At 39.9% G+C, this 13,598-nt stretch overlaps 1 protein-coding gene across 2 annotated transcripts in view; it reads left to right on the top strand.

Moving 5' to 3' along the window:
• The window catches only part of LOC130245246 (thrombospondin type-1 domain-containing protein 4-like), a 72,521-nt gene that overhangs the window by 3,981 nt on the left and 54,942 nt on the right, over positions 1 to 13,598 (top strand). For both annotated transcript variants that reach the window (XM_056477872.1, XM_056477871.1), the window contains exons 5-7: positions 813 to 1,059; positions 1,278 to 1,380; positions 3,821 to 3,957. In XM_056477872.1, the coding sequence (XP_056333847.1) occupies positions 813 to 1,059; positions 1,278 to 1,380; positions 3,821 to 3,957 (487 nt within the window). The remainder of the gene's footprint in view (positions 1 to 812; positions 1,060 to 1,277; positions 1,381 to 3,820; positions 3,958 to 13,598) is intronic.

Genomic DNA, 13,598 nt, shown 5'->3' with positions numbered 1-13,598 from the left:
TCAACGCCACAGCCTACCTGAGTATTGTTCTGACCATGTCCATCCCTTTATGAGCACAGTGTCTCCATCTTCTGATGGCTACTTCCAGCAGGATAACGCACCATGTCATAAAGCGCCAATCATCTCAGACTGGTTTCTTGAACATGACAATGAGTTCACTGTACTCAAATGGCCTCCACAGTCACCAGAGCTCAATCCAAATCTCTGAGGAATATTTCCAGTAGCTTGTTGAGTCTCTGACATGGAGGATTAAGGCAGTTCTGAAGGCAAAACGGGGTCCAACCCGGTACTAGTAAGGTGTACCTAATAAAGTGGCCGGTGAGTGTGTTTAGTCTATGTATAGTAGAAAATACTGTGAGAAATATCCTAGCTTTGTTAAACCTCACCTTTTGATTAAGAAATATTTGAAAAAAGTCATAATTTTGTCTTCTTCACTCTATATCAGCTTAAAACTAATTTGATCAGTGTTGAATTAATTGGTAATAATACACAGCCAAAGATGGTCTTCTTCTTTAGAGTTTGTGTCTTGTTTCTAGTCCAAATATCTCAAAACTCTTAAATCAAGAAGCATTTTATAGACAGGCATAATATATAGTGTTGTTTTTCAGAAATAAAGAGTCAAAATGAAGTTTTTTTCAGCAGAATAATCTTGTTTTTGCTTTGAAATAACATTGTTTATTACTATTTTATTTTGCTTGTTTTAATGAAACTCTCTTGGTAAGACAAAAACTCTAAGCAAGAAAAGCATTGTGTTCAGTGTATGCTTGACTTCATTCCTCTTACTTTGCGTGTACTTTCTCCACCTGCTGAAGGAAAGTGAACACGAGCCGCATCAGTCCAGGGATGTACGGATACGGCAGGATTTCATTCGTCAGTCCATTACAGAGAGACTCCAGCAGGACGTCCCGACACAAACACGCACGATCGGCATCAGTGTTTCCACAGCAGAGCTTCAGGACACACCGCAGAAACACACAGAGAAACACAGAAGAGCAGAAACCGCTGCTGAACACCTCCTGCCCTGGAGCCCCGGTACAGCGCAGGATCTGCAACACCATGGTAAAATCTACAGAGCAAGACTCTTTACCATTTGCTCCGTCTAAAGATGCGGATTAGATTTATATGCAAAACTGTAATATTGCATAAAACATTAGTGAATAAATCAAAAGAGAAACAGAAGAGAAGCAAAAGAAAATCCTCAGAGTAGTGTAGTTTAGTGTGGAAGCCATTGTTATGTGTGTGTGTGTGTGTGTGTGTGTGTGTGTGTGTGTTTTCAGGCGTGTCCATCCTCCAGCAGACCCGTCAAAGAGCTCCAGTGCTCCTCCTTCAACACGCAGCTCTTCATGGGCCGCCGATACCAGTGGGAGCCCCTGCATGACGGTCAGCAGATCCTCCATGTCCATGAGCTCATTTTTGTGAATCTTTTAGAACTTCTGATTCAGTTTCCTGTGGGAGAAATGACTAGGAATGATAAACCGCAGAGAACAGTCAAACTACTCGCTCTACGAACAAGTGTTCCTGATTTTAGATAAATTGCTTCAGAATGTAATTGTTTTTTCCTCATAATTTATATTACTAAATAGGTAATGATATTTAACTATTTAAATAATAGACAATACATTTGTAGGGCAGCATGGTGGCGCAGTGGGTAGCATGATCGCCTCACAGCAAGAAGGTTGCTGGTTCGAGTCCCAGCTGGGTCAGTTGGCGTTTCTGTGTGGAGTTTGCATGTTCTCCCCGTGTTGGCGTGGGTTTCCTCTGGGTGCTCCGGTTTCCCCCACAGTCCAAACACATGCTAAATTGGCCATAGTGTATGAGAGTGTGTGTGTGTGTGTGTGTGTGTGAAAGAGTGTGTATGGGTTTTCCAGTGTTGGGTTGCGGCTGGAAGGGCATCCACTGTGTAGAACATATGATTAGTTGGTGGTTCATTCCACTGTGGCGACCCCTGACTAAGCGGAAGGAAAATGAATGAATGAAAATACATTTGTGCTTAAATTTGACATTGTGTAAGAACCTGAATAAATGTTAATTAGTGATTTTGTGATGCTGATTTCCTAGACAGAACTTAATATTTTAAAAATTGTATTAGTGTATTTTTATAGTTGTTTGCCTCTTCTGTGTGTGATGTAGTGTGTGTTTTTGTGAGCTGCAGTGCTGCAGTTGTACAGCAGAGGGCAGTGGAGATGATAATATTCACAGCTGTTTTACTTTTTGTACAACTCCAGATCAGAAAAAGGTTGTGACCGTGTGGAAAACACATATAAAACAACAAAGCAGTGATTTCTAAACAGACTTTGACTTGTGTTTGATTGCAGACGATACAACAAACATTATTTCATGTGTTCCTCATGACAGTTTTTATTAAATAACCATGTATTCCAATGTTGGTTCTTGCAACACATTTAAAATAAGTTGTATCAGTAAAGCATTTCCCACTGTGTAATGTTGCCATTCCTGTTCACAACACTTAACAGACGTTTAGGGTCTGAAGACAGCGAGTGATGAAGTGTTTCAGGTGTAATTCTGTCTCATTCTTCCTGCAAACAAGTCTTAAGGTGGGCAACAGTACGGGCTCTTCGTTGTCTCATTTTGCACTTAAAAATGCGCCACACATTCTCTATTGGAGACAGGTCAGGACTGCAGACAGGCCAGTCGAGTACTCTGCAGCAGGACTCTAATGTGTGCAGTATGTGGTTCTGCATTGTCTTGTTGAAATATTCATGGGCGTCCCTGGAGAAGAAGGCAGCATATTGAGCTCCAGAATCTCTGTGTGCTGTTCAGCATTAATGGAGCATCACAGAAGAGCAGGTTACCTTTGCCAAGGGAACAGACACAACCCCACACCACGACAGACCCTGGCTTTTAGACTTGTTGCTGGTCACAGTCTGGATGATCCTTTTCTTCTTTGGTCCGGAGCACACGGCGTCCATTTCCTCCCAAAAACACCTGAAATATTGATTCATCTGAGCACAGTACACGTTTCCAGTGTGTGATGATCCATCCCAGATGCCTCAAAGCCCAGAGAAGTCGACAGTGCTTCTGGACACTGTTAACATAGGGCTTTCTTTTGGCACTGTACAGGTTTCACTGGTATTTGTGGATGTAACTCCGTATTGTGGTGCTTGACAAAGGTTTGCCGCATGAGCCCATGTGGTGATCTGGCTTATAGAAGAATGAGGATTCTTGATGCAGCGCCCCCTGAGGGATCGGAGATCACTGCTGTTCAGCTTAGGCTTGCGCTCTTGTCCTTTACGCACTGAAACTCCTCCAGATCCTTCAGTCTTTTAATGATGTTCTGCACTGTTGAAGGTGAAATATCCACATGTCTTCCTTTCTCTTTCTCTGAGGAACATTGTTTTTACATATTTCTATCATTTTCTCATGTATTTGTGGTCAAACTGGTGATCCTCGGCCCATCTCTGCTCCTAAAGAACTAGACCTGTCTTGATGCTGCTTTTGTACCAAATCATAATCACATTCACCTGTTGACATCACCTGTGTCACATCACATCATTATTTCAGCAGTTTACCTGATTACTGATTACCCTGAACTGCACCTGTCACTGTTTCTGGAGTGTGCTGCAGGTCTGAATGACAGGAGAGGATGGATATTTACAAATGAAATGAAGTCGACCAGACAAAACCTCAAATATTGTGTGTTTATATTGTCTGAAATCAAATACAAGTCAATTTAGAAATCACTGCTTTCTTTTTTTATTTGTGTTTTCTACACTGTCCCAATTTCTCTGATTAGAGGTTGTACTGTAATATAAAGTTTCTCTTGGTTTCTATTAATTGTGTTGTGTTTGTGTGTGTTTAGTGTCCACCGATGTGAGCTGTGAGCTGAACTGTCGTGCCGTCGGTTTCCGCTTTTACGTTCGTCAGGCGGATCGAGTGGCTGACGGGACGTCCTGCGGCCCCAAACACACCGCTGTGTGTGTGGATGGAAAGTGTCTGGTAGGAGTCTTGACTATATTTACTATTTACATTCTTTTACCTGCAGATGATGTGATGCCCAGTGTTGCGTGCACTGTAATAAATGCTGTTCTTATTTAGAGTTTCTGTCTTGTTTCTAGTCTAAATATTTAAAAATTCTGAAATCAAGAAGGATTTTCTAGACAAGCAAAACGTATAGTCTTGCTTTCAGAAATAATGAGTCAAAATTAAATGAGTTTTTCATTAAAATAAGCTAAATAATCTGACAATGGGGAAGAAAAATAATCCAGTTTTAGCTTTTAATTAACATTTGTTTTGCTTCCCCCAATGACAGATTATTTTGCTTGTTTCCAATTAGATTTAAATAAATTAAATAAACTTAAACACTTGAATATTTTATGAATATAGTACTCCTTGAATATAGAAATGATGCACAATATTGAATTTGTCATTTACAAGTGTTCATTTACAAGAGTCAGCTTTGAGTTGTTTATCCCTCATAAGTGTTAGCTTCTAATCCTAAATTAAATAGAGATTAGGGATGTTTGTGATGCTTCTTTCCTAGATTGGACTTCTTTCACTTGAATATTTATTAGTGTATTTTTTAAGTTGTTTGCCTCTGCTGTGTGTGATGTAGTGTGTGTTTTTGTGAGCTGCAGTGCTGCAGTTGTACACCAGAGGGCAGTGGAGGTGAAAATATTCACAAATGCTTTTTGTCCTTTAATATAAAGTTTAATTTGGTTTCTAATTCAGATAATTGAATGCCACACACCCACAAATGATCATACATATGTTATTCATGTGTAAAAAGCATCATCGTGTGATATTTTAGCTTAATCTATTTTAGTTTATATAAATAATTTGGGTGTTTTTTGGTTTGTTTACATGTAGTTGTAATTTTTTTAAGTTTTGCTTTATTATGTTTTGTATTATTATCTTGTTTTTATTTTGCAACACCTCCTCTCCTTGATTTGGTATCACTCTGAGGGGGTGCTACAGAATTTGGCTGTACTGATTAACACTCTCTTGAAACAAAATGATATCAAGTGTAAACTTTTATTTTACATGCGTGTGTGGATTTATCATCAAATGAACAAAAAAACATCAAATCACAACAAAAATAAAGTCAGAAACTAAATAGTCTTTCTGAGAAAAAAAAAAAAGTCAGTGACCACTTATCATTTAGAGCAGTGTTTCCCAACCCTGTTCCTGAAGGCACACCAACAGTTCACATTTTCAACCTCTCCCATATCAAACACACCTGAATCATCTTATAACATCAGAAGAGACTCCAACACCTGAAGTTAATGGGTCAGAAAAGGGAGACATCCAGAATATGTACTGTTGGTGTGCATCCAGGAACAGGGTTGGGAAATGCTGATTTAGAGCACTTGAGAGCGATGCAATAATTACTTATGATGACCTGTAACTCCTTAGAAGAGAGGTGGTTGTTTGTATGAAAGCAGTCAAGTTGCCTTGTTTAAGTGAGTTTGTGTTGCTCCCCAAGAAATTGGAAAAACTTGGTATCTCCCAGTGAGAACAGCAAACCAACAGACGCACAAGGATAGCAACATATAAACAGTCCTTTAATTCAGTGTTTCCCAACCCTGTTCCTGAAGGCACACAAGCAGTACACATTTTCAACCTCTCCCTAATCAAACACACCTGAATCAACTCATCAGAAGATTAGAAGAGACTCCAACACCTGAAGTGAATGGGTCAGATAATGGAGACATCCAAAATATGTACTGTTGGTGTGCCTCCAGGAACAGGGTTGGGAAACACTGCTTTAATTGATCGATAACTTTAATTGTTCTCAAAACATCGGACTGAATTTGAAGGCCGGTAGCAAAAGGGATACATGTGGTGTCCACTCTACCAAACACTCCCTCTTACTCTATGGTAAGTGGCTCTTTATAAGGGTGCAAATCAACCTAGTGCCCCCAGAGGTCGGAAGTAGTATTGCATGTCAACATGCCAGACCAGTGTTTCCCAACCCTGTTCCTGGAGGCACACCAACAGTACACATTTTCAACCTCTCCCTAATGAAACACACCTGAATCAACTTATCATAACATCAGAAGAGACTCCAACACCTGAAGTTAATGGGTCAGAAAAGGGAGACATCCAAAATATGTACTGTTGGTGTGCCTCCAGGAACAGGTTTGGGAAACACTGTGCCAGACAATGCACAATGCAAAAAAGGATAAACAAATCAAAAAATACTAATAGTAACATTTAACATGTTACAATTTATTAAAGTTAGAATCTTTGTAATTTTTTTGTTTACAATTATTTTAAAAATGATATATTTACATGTTTAATAAATATATATTACATTAAAAGTTATTGCTCATTTTTAGTTCATCTGTGTTTAATAATGCACCAGTTACTATACATGTTTTAGTGAAGTGTTTTCTGTGTTTTGTTATTGCATTATAGCAACAAGGATTAAGGTTAAAAATGAGCTGAATTGTGATTTAAAAAGGCATATTATTATTGCAGGTGGCTCGGTGGTTAGCACTGTGGCCTCACTGTAAAAAGATCGCTGGTTCGAGTCTCGGCTGGACCCGTTGGCATGTCTTTGTGTAGTTTGCATGTTCTAATCTATGGATATATTTTGCAGTGTATTCTGCCTGCTGTTGGTTATCTGTAATTCAGATGAGCGTCGCTCCTCGTTCTGCTTGTGAATAACAGTAGCTGAGTGTCTAATTTGGTGGATCTTTAGTGCTGTATTAGTGGATTATCCACGCTCTCAGTCCAGCCGGAATCTGCCCGTCATCCAGCTGTGCTTCTTTCAGACACGTCACTTCAGCAAATCCTGCAGAAACAAGATGTAACACAGACTCCGCAGCAACACGCTGTCTGCAGGTTAAAGGTGCTGTTGGTGGCGTTTCTCTCAGACGCTCCAAATTCTTCTGAGATCTGGGGAAAAATCACAGATCAAGATGAAGATCCGTCATTCACATACAGCTGAAGTCAGAATTATTAGATGGAGCAAGGGATTTTTCACAGTATTTCCTATAACATTTTTTCATCTGGAGAAAAGCCTTATTAGTTTAATTTCAGCTAGAGTAAAAGTAGTATTTAAAGCCATTTTAAGCTCAATATTATTAGCCTCCTTAAGCAATATTAGCTTTGGATTGTCTACTGAACAAACCACTGTTATACAATGACTTGCCTAATTACCCTAACTGTACCCTAATTAACCTAGTTAAGACTTTAAGTGTGACTTTAAAGGTGCAGTATTTAAGTTTGACACCCAGTGGTTGAACTAGGTATTGCACTCTTGGATCAAAACAAACACAAGCGCAGGTTGCCAGATTGAGGACAGGAGCAAGTGATTTAAACCGTGTACTGAATAAAAGCAACAGCACCTGATAGAAGGAATATTCTCCATATTAAAATGAGTTATTGTCCTAATCAACACCTGGAATTGATATATTAGAAACAGCTTCTGTTTCTCACAGGTGAACAACAGGATAAACTGTGATCAGCTCAGGTACACCATGTGCTTTATTCAGTGTTAAATGCTAATAATGTCAGTCTGAATGCCGTTTTACATGACATTTATTGCTGAAAGCAGCAGTAGATAGTTCAGCTCAGATCTGGAGAATAAAATAAACCATCTGAAAGTGAACTTTATAACTAAACACACATATCAGTGATTCAGCATCTACATTTAATCATGTTAAAGAGGTTTAATATGTATTCATTTGATTATAAATCTTACCATTTCCTGAGTGAGTGCATATTCTGTGCTTCTGAATGGCTGTATTTACATTTCTGTCGTGTTTCGTCTGCTGCAAACAGCCCAATTGCTCATCACTGCGTATCTCATCACGAAGCGTGGTGTTAGGACACATTGTTACAATGAATGTAACCTGCTTACCTAATGTTTGCGCTCGTAATATTTATATTATTTGCTAATTAATAACCTCATGTGGAACTGAATATGCTACTGTCCACCAGAGGTCACATTTCAGTCATGCTTTCAGAGCCTTTCTGAATGAAGGAATGAAACATGCTGTTTTTCACCATCTGGCAACCCGGAGTGCTGAAATATAATTGGCTAAACTGGCATTGGCCAGGTTAAAATGACCAAAACAAAGACATCGTTCCGGCACGGGAAACACATGTTCACAGCAGAATATCTGACTTCAGCATTGTTTCTCAGATAAACAAGAATGTTCACTCAGCATGTTTCTAAATATCTGCAAACATATTATGGTGTTTTAATGCTTCAGAAGAGTCAAAAACTGACATACAGTAGCTTTAAGCTGAATTATAGTATCCTGAAGAATATCTAGTCTAATATTATTTACTGTCATCATGACAAAGATAAAATAAATCAGTTATTAGAAATGAGTTGAAAAAATATCAAATAATTCAAATTTAACAGGAGTGCTAATAATTCTGACTTCAGCTGTATGAGTATAAAAGTTGAGTAAACCAGCACACTGCAAAAAGCCTTTTCTTTCTTACTTCCTGTCTTGTTTCTGGTACAAATATCTAATAATAATAATTATAATAATATATTTTATTTGTAATGTGCTTTTCAACAACCAAAAGCACAACAAATTATTAAATCAGGAATCTTTCACAAGCAAAAAGTATTGTGTTGTTTTCAGAAATGAGTCAAAATAAGTCAGGTTTTTTAAACAAGCAAAATAATCTGACAGTGGGTTCATTATTTATTTAGTCATTATTATTATCATTATTTTGCTTGTTATAACTAAAATCTGATTTCATTTTGACTCATTATTTCTGAAAACAAGACTTTAATTTTAGTTTCTAGATAAGAATCTTTAGATATTTGCACTAGAAACAAGACTGCTGACTCTCAGACTGCAAATATCAGGGTTCCCACTCAAATTCCCTGAGTTTCACTGACTGAAAAGCTGAATTTCATCACCTTCAATGAATGAAGAAACAAGGTGCTGTTGTGCTGTGCATATTAATTATCTGAGCGTTCATTTTTCATTAATTTAATAGCAAAATAAGAGCAATATGGGATCATTTACCGATATGGGGAAGTAAGGGTGTGTTGAGTGGTTGCCAGGGTGTTGCCAGGGTGTTCTTGGTGGTTGCCAGGCTGTTGTTGTGTCATTGTTTGTGTATTCTGAATTGTTAATAGGGTGATGCTAAGGTGTTCTGGTAAGTCTGCTATGAGGAAGCCAGGGTGTTTTGATCGGTTGCTATGCTAAGGTGTTCTGTGTGGTTGACAGGGTGTTGCTATGTGGTTGTTATTGTGTTTTAGTGGTTGATACGGTGTTGCTAAGGTGTTCTTTGTGGTTGACAGGGTGTTGCTATGTGGTTGTTGTTGTGTTTTAGTGGTTGATATGGTGTTGCTAAGGTCTTCTGTGTGATTGACAGGGTGTTGCTATGTGGTTGTTATTGTGTTTTAGGGGTTAATATGATGTTGCTAAGGTCTTCTGTGTGATTGACAGGGTGTTGCTATATGGTTGTTATTGTGTTTTAGTGGTTAATATGATGTTGCTAAGATGTTCTGTGTGGTTGACAGGGTGTTGTTATGTGGTTAGGGTGTTTTGAGTGGTTCATATGATGTTGCTAAAGTGTTCTGTGTGGTTGACAGGGTGTTGTCATGTGGTTAGGGTGTTTTGAGTGGTTGATATGATGTTGCTAAAGTGTTCTGTGCGGTTGACAGGGTGTTTCTATGTGGTTGTTATTGTGTTTTAGGGGTTGATGTGGTGTTGCTAAGGTCTTCTGTGTGGTTGACAGGGTGTTGCTATGTGGTTGTTGTTGTGTTTTAGTGGTTGATATGGTGTTGCTAAGGTCTTCTGTTTGGTTGCCAGGGTGTTGTTATGTGGTTGTTATTGTGTTTTAGTGGTTGATATGGTGTTGCTAAGGTCTTCTGTGTGATTGACAGGGTGTTGTTATGTGGTTAGGGTGTTTTGAGTTGTTGGTATGGTGTTGCTATGGTCTTCTGTGTGGTTGACAGGGTGTTGCTACGTGATTGTTAGGGTGTTTTAGTGGTTGATATGATGTTTCTAAGGTGTTCTGTGCGGTTGACAGGGTGTTGTCATGTGGTTAGGGGGTTTTGAATGGTTGATAGGATGTTGCTAAGGTCTTCTGTGCAGTTGACAGGGTGTTATGTGGTTAGGGGGTTTTGAGTGGTTGGTAGGGTGTTGCTAAGGTTTTTTTTGTGGTTGACAGTGTGTTGTTATGTGGTTGTTATTGTGTTTTAAGTGATTGATAGCATGTTGCTAAGTTGTTCTGTGTGTTCTGAGTGGTGGTTAGGGTAACGTTTGGGTACTGAGCATTTACCAGGATGTTGCTAGAGGGAAGGGTGTTTCAATTGGTCACTATGCCAAGGTGTTTTGGGTGGTTGCCAGGGTGTTGCTATGTGGTTTGCATGTTTTGACTGTTTGGTAGGGTGCTGCTAAGGTGTTCTGTGTGTTTGACGGGTTGTTGCTTTGTGGTTAGGGTGTTGCTAAAGTGTTTTGGTGGTTGCCAGAGTGTTACTATGTGGTTGTTAGAATGTTCTGAAAGGTTCGTAATGTGATGTTTGGGTGTAATGAGCAGTTGCCAGGGTGTTACTAGGATGTTTTCGGGGGTTGCTGTTCCTGTTGTGAAGAGGTTTGATGTGTTGGTAATGTTGGATCAGTGTAACTCCAGCTGTAGAGCAGACTGAGGGAATTTCATCGTTTCACACAATGAAGAAAAGAAAGAGCCTTTATGAAGGGAATCCCACTGAGCTCCGAGCTGCAGCTGAATGCCAGAGGAGTGTGTGTGTGTGTGTGTGTGTGTGTGTGTGTGTGTGTGTGTGTGTGTCTGTGTCTTTACAGCTGGAGTTCTCTGACCCAACTATTTAAAGTCATGTTTACCTTTCAAAATATAATACTTTTGTTAATTAAACACTTTATTTTTTAATTTAATGTAATTGCGCTGCGTTCAGTGTGTGTGTTTTACTAGCTTGTGATTTCCTGACTGTGGTCTTTTAATACTGTTTTTCACTGTAAAACACCATATGGACTTTTTAGCTTCTCTCCCTCAGCTGGTTACAGATATATTAAGAAAAACCATGCAAATTATGCTTCTCCAGTAAACTTGGGACCATACAGGAGACATTATTGCTGCAGTATTGTAACGTAAAGCTGCATTAAAACCACAAGCAGAGTTGTTCATTGAGGTCAGACTGTAGATCATGGGTTGTTTTCTCAAGGAATGCATGAAGTGATATAATATATACATTTAAAACAGTATAAGTCTCAATGTATAAAAGCATCTGCCTAATGCATTACTGTAGATATGTGTGTGGTTACATGAACGCTGCTTTTGTCTGCGCGACAGCATCAGTGCACTGAATCAGTGTGTGTGAGATCGAATACTGCAGGAAATCCCACTGGAAAATACCATGAACAGTGAGAGCGCAGAACCAGAAGCACTTTCCATGAAAGGGTCAAACTCGGGTCTCGCTAATATATTTTAAAAAGAAATAAGGACACAAATCTCAAGTGCTTCAGAGTGAGACGTTCAAATGAAAAGTCATATTTTTGTAGTCTGTTGACATGATAATAATACAAGAGCAGCTGTAGAATTATATTCTTGTATTATTAATTGCATTATTGCATGAATAATACATTACTTTTAAATACAGACAAATAATAAGTATGTCATTTAATACATTTATTTTTTGTCCATATGATATATGTTGTCATGGTGTTGCTGTGTGGTTTTATGGTTGCTAGGGTGTGTGTAGGGGGTTGCTGGGATGTTGGAAATGCTGGAACCATATTTTTTCTTAATATTTGTAACTGACTTTGACTATTTATATTGTCTATACGATAATCACTCACTGGCCACTTTATTAGGTACACCTTACTCGTACCGGGTTGGACCCCTTTTGCCTTCAGAACTGCCTTAATCCTTCATGTCAGAGATTCAACAAGCTACTGGAAATATTCCTCAGAGATTTTGCTCCATATTGCCATGATAGCATCACACAGTTGCTGCAGATTTGTCGGCTGCACATCCATGATGCCGATCTCCTGTTCCACCACATCCCAAAGGTGCTCTATTGGATTGAGCTCTGGTGACTGTGGAGGCCATTTGAGTACATTGAACTCATTGTCATGTTCAAGAAACCAGTCTGAGATGATTGGGGCTTTATGACATGGTGCGTTATCCTGCTGGAAGTAGCCATCAGAAGATGGAGACACTGTGCTCATAAAGGGATGGACATGGTCAGCAGCAATACTCAGGTAGGCTGTGGCGTTGACACCATGCTCAATTGGTACTACTGGACTCAAAGTGTGCCAAGAAAATCTCCCCCACACCATTACACCACCACCACCAGCCTGAACCGCTGATACAAGGCAGGATGGATCGATGCTTTCATGTTGTTGATGTCAAATTGTGAGCCGAGCATCTGAATGTGGCAGCAGAAATGGAGACTCATCAGACCAGGCAACGTTTCTCCAATCTTCTATTGTCCAGTTTTGGTGAGCCTGTGTGAATTGTAGCCTCAGTTTCCTGTTCTTAGCTGACAGGAGCGGCACCCGGTGTGGTCTTCTGCTGCTGTAGCCCATCCGCCTCAAGGTTGGACGTGTTGTGTGTTCAGAGATGCTCTTCTGCAGACCTCGGTTGTAACGAGTGCTTATTTGAGTTACTGTTGCCTTTCTATCAGCTGGAACCAGTCTGGCCATTCTCCTCTGACCTCTGGCATCAACAAGGCATTTGCGCCCACAGAACTGCCGCTCACTGGATATTTCCTCTTTGTCGGACCATTCTCTGTAAACCCTAGAGATGGTTGTGCGTGAAAATCCCAGTAGATCATCAGTTTCTGAAATACTCAGAGCAGCCCGTCTGGCACCAACAACCATGCCACGTTCAAAGTCTCTTAAATCCCCTTTCTTCCCCATTCTGATGCTCACTTTGACCTGCAGCAGATCCTCTTGTCCATGTCTACATGCCTAAATGCATTGAGCTGCTGCCATGTGATTGACTGATTAGACATTTGTGTTAACGAGCAGTTGGACAGGTGTACCTAATAAAGTGGCCGGTGAGTGTATATTGCCATGGTGTGGTTGCTAGGGTGTTTGTAGGGGGCTAGGGTTGCTAGGGTGTTGGAAAACTGGATGTTTTTATTTATTCGATCTAAAATATACATATAACTTTATTAGCCGTTTCTCCCTTCACTAATATCGGGTTAAGCACACACAACTAGTGTCTTCACCGTTTCTAGTTGTAATCTGCAGCGTATTTTGTCAGTGGTATTGTGGTGATGTTTCATGTTGATAAAGTGTGCGTTTGATATCGTGGGGGTCTTAAAGCGCGTCTCCGGGGTCTGCCGTGAACCCTCAGTCAGTCTGCAGCGGCCAAAAGTAATGCGATTTCAACACGCTGTTAGTTCCGCTCGTCAACGCCTGTTTCTTACATTCAGCTGTATTTATCGCTGTGCTGCTCGCTGTAGGTTCACATTAGGATCTGAGTGTAAGAACTGTGGGAGACTGATCACTACAAACACTCACACGCTCCTCTAGTCCAGTGGCTTTCAAAAGCATTGCTGTTTAGTTGCAGGAGGGTTACTTAGAAGGCATTTTATGGTTGCTTTACAGTTGCTAAGGTGTTGTTGGGTGATCGCTAACAATATATTGTTGTTATGGTGCTCTGAGTGGTTACCAAGTGAGACCATTCAC

This window comes from Danio aesculapii, chromosome 18 (genome assembly GCF_903798145.1).
Source record: "Danio aesculapii chromosome 18, fDanAes4.1, whole genome shotgun sequence".
Taxonomy (NCBI): Eukaryota; Metazoa; Chordata; class Actinopteri; order Cypriniformes; family Danionidae; genus Danio; species Danio aesculapii.
The sequence above is the reverse complement of the archived record's forward strand: the minus strand, read 5'-3'. Positions and strand labels throughout refer to the sequence as shown.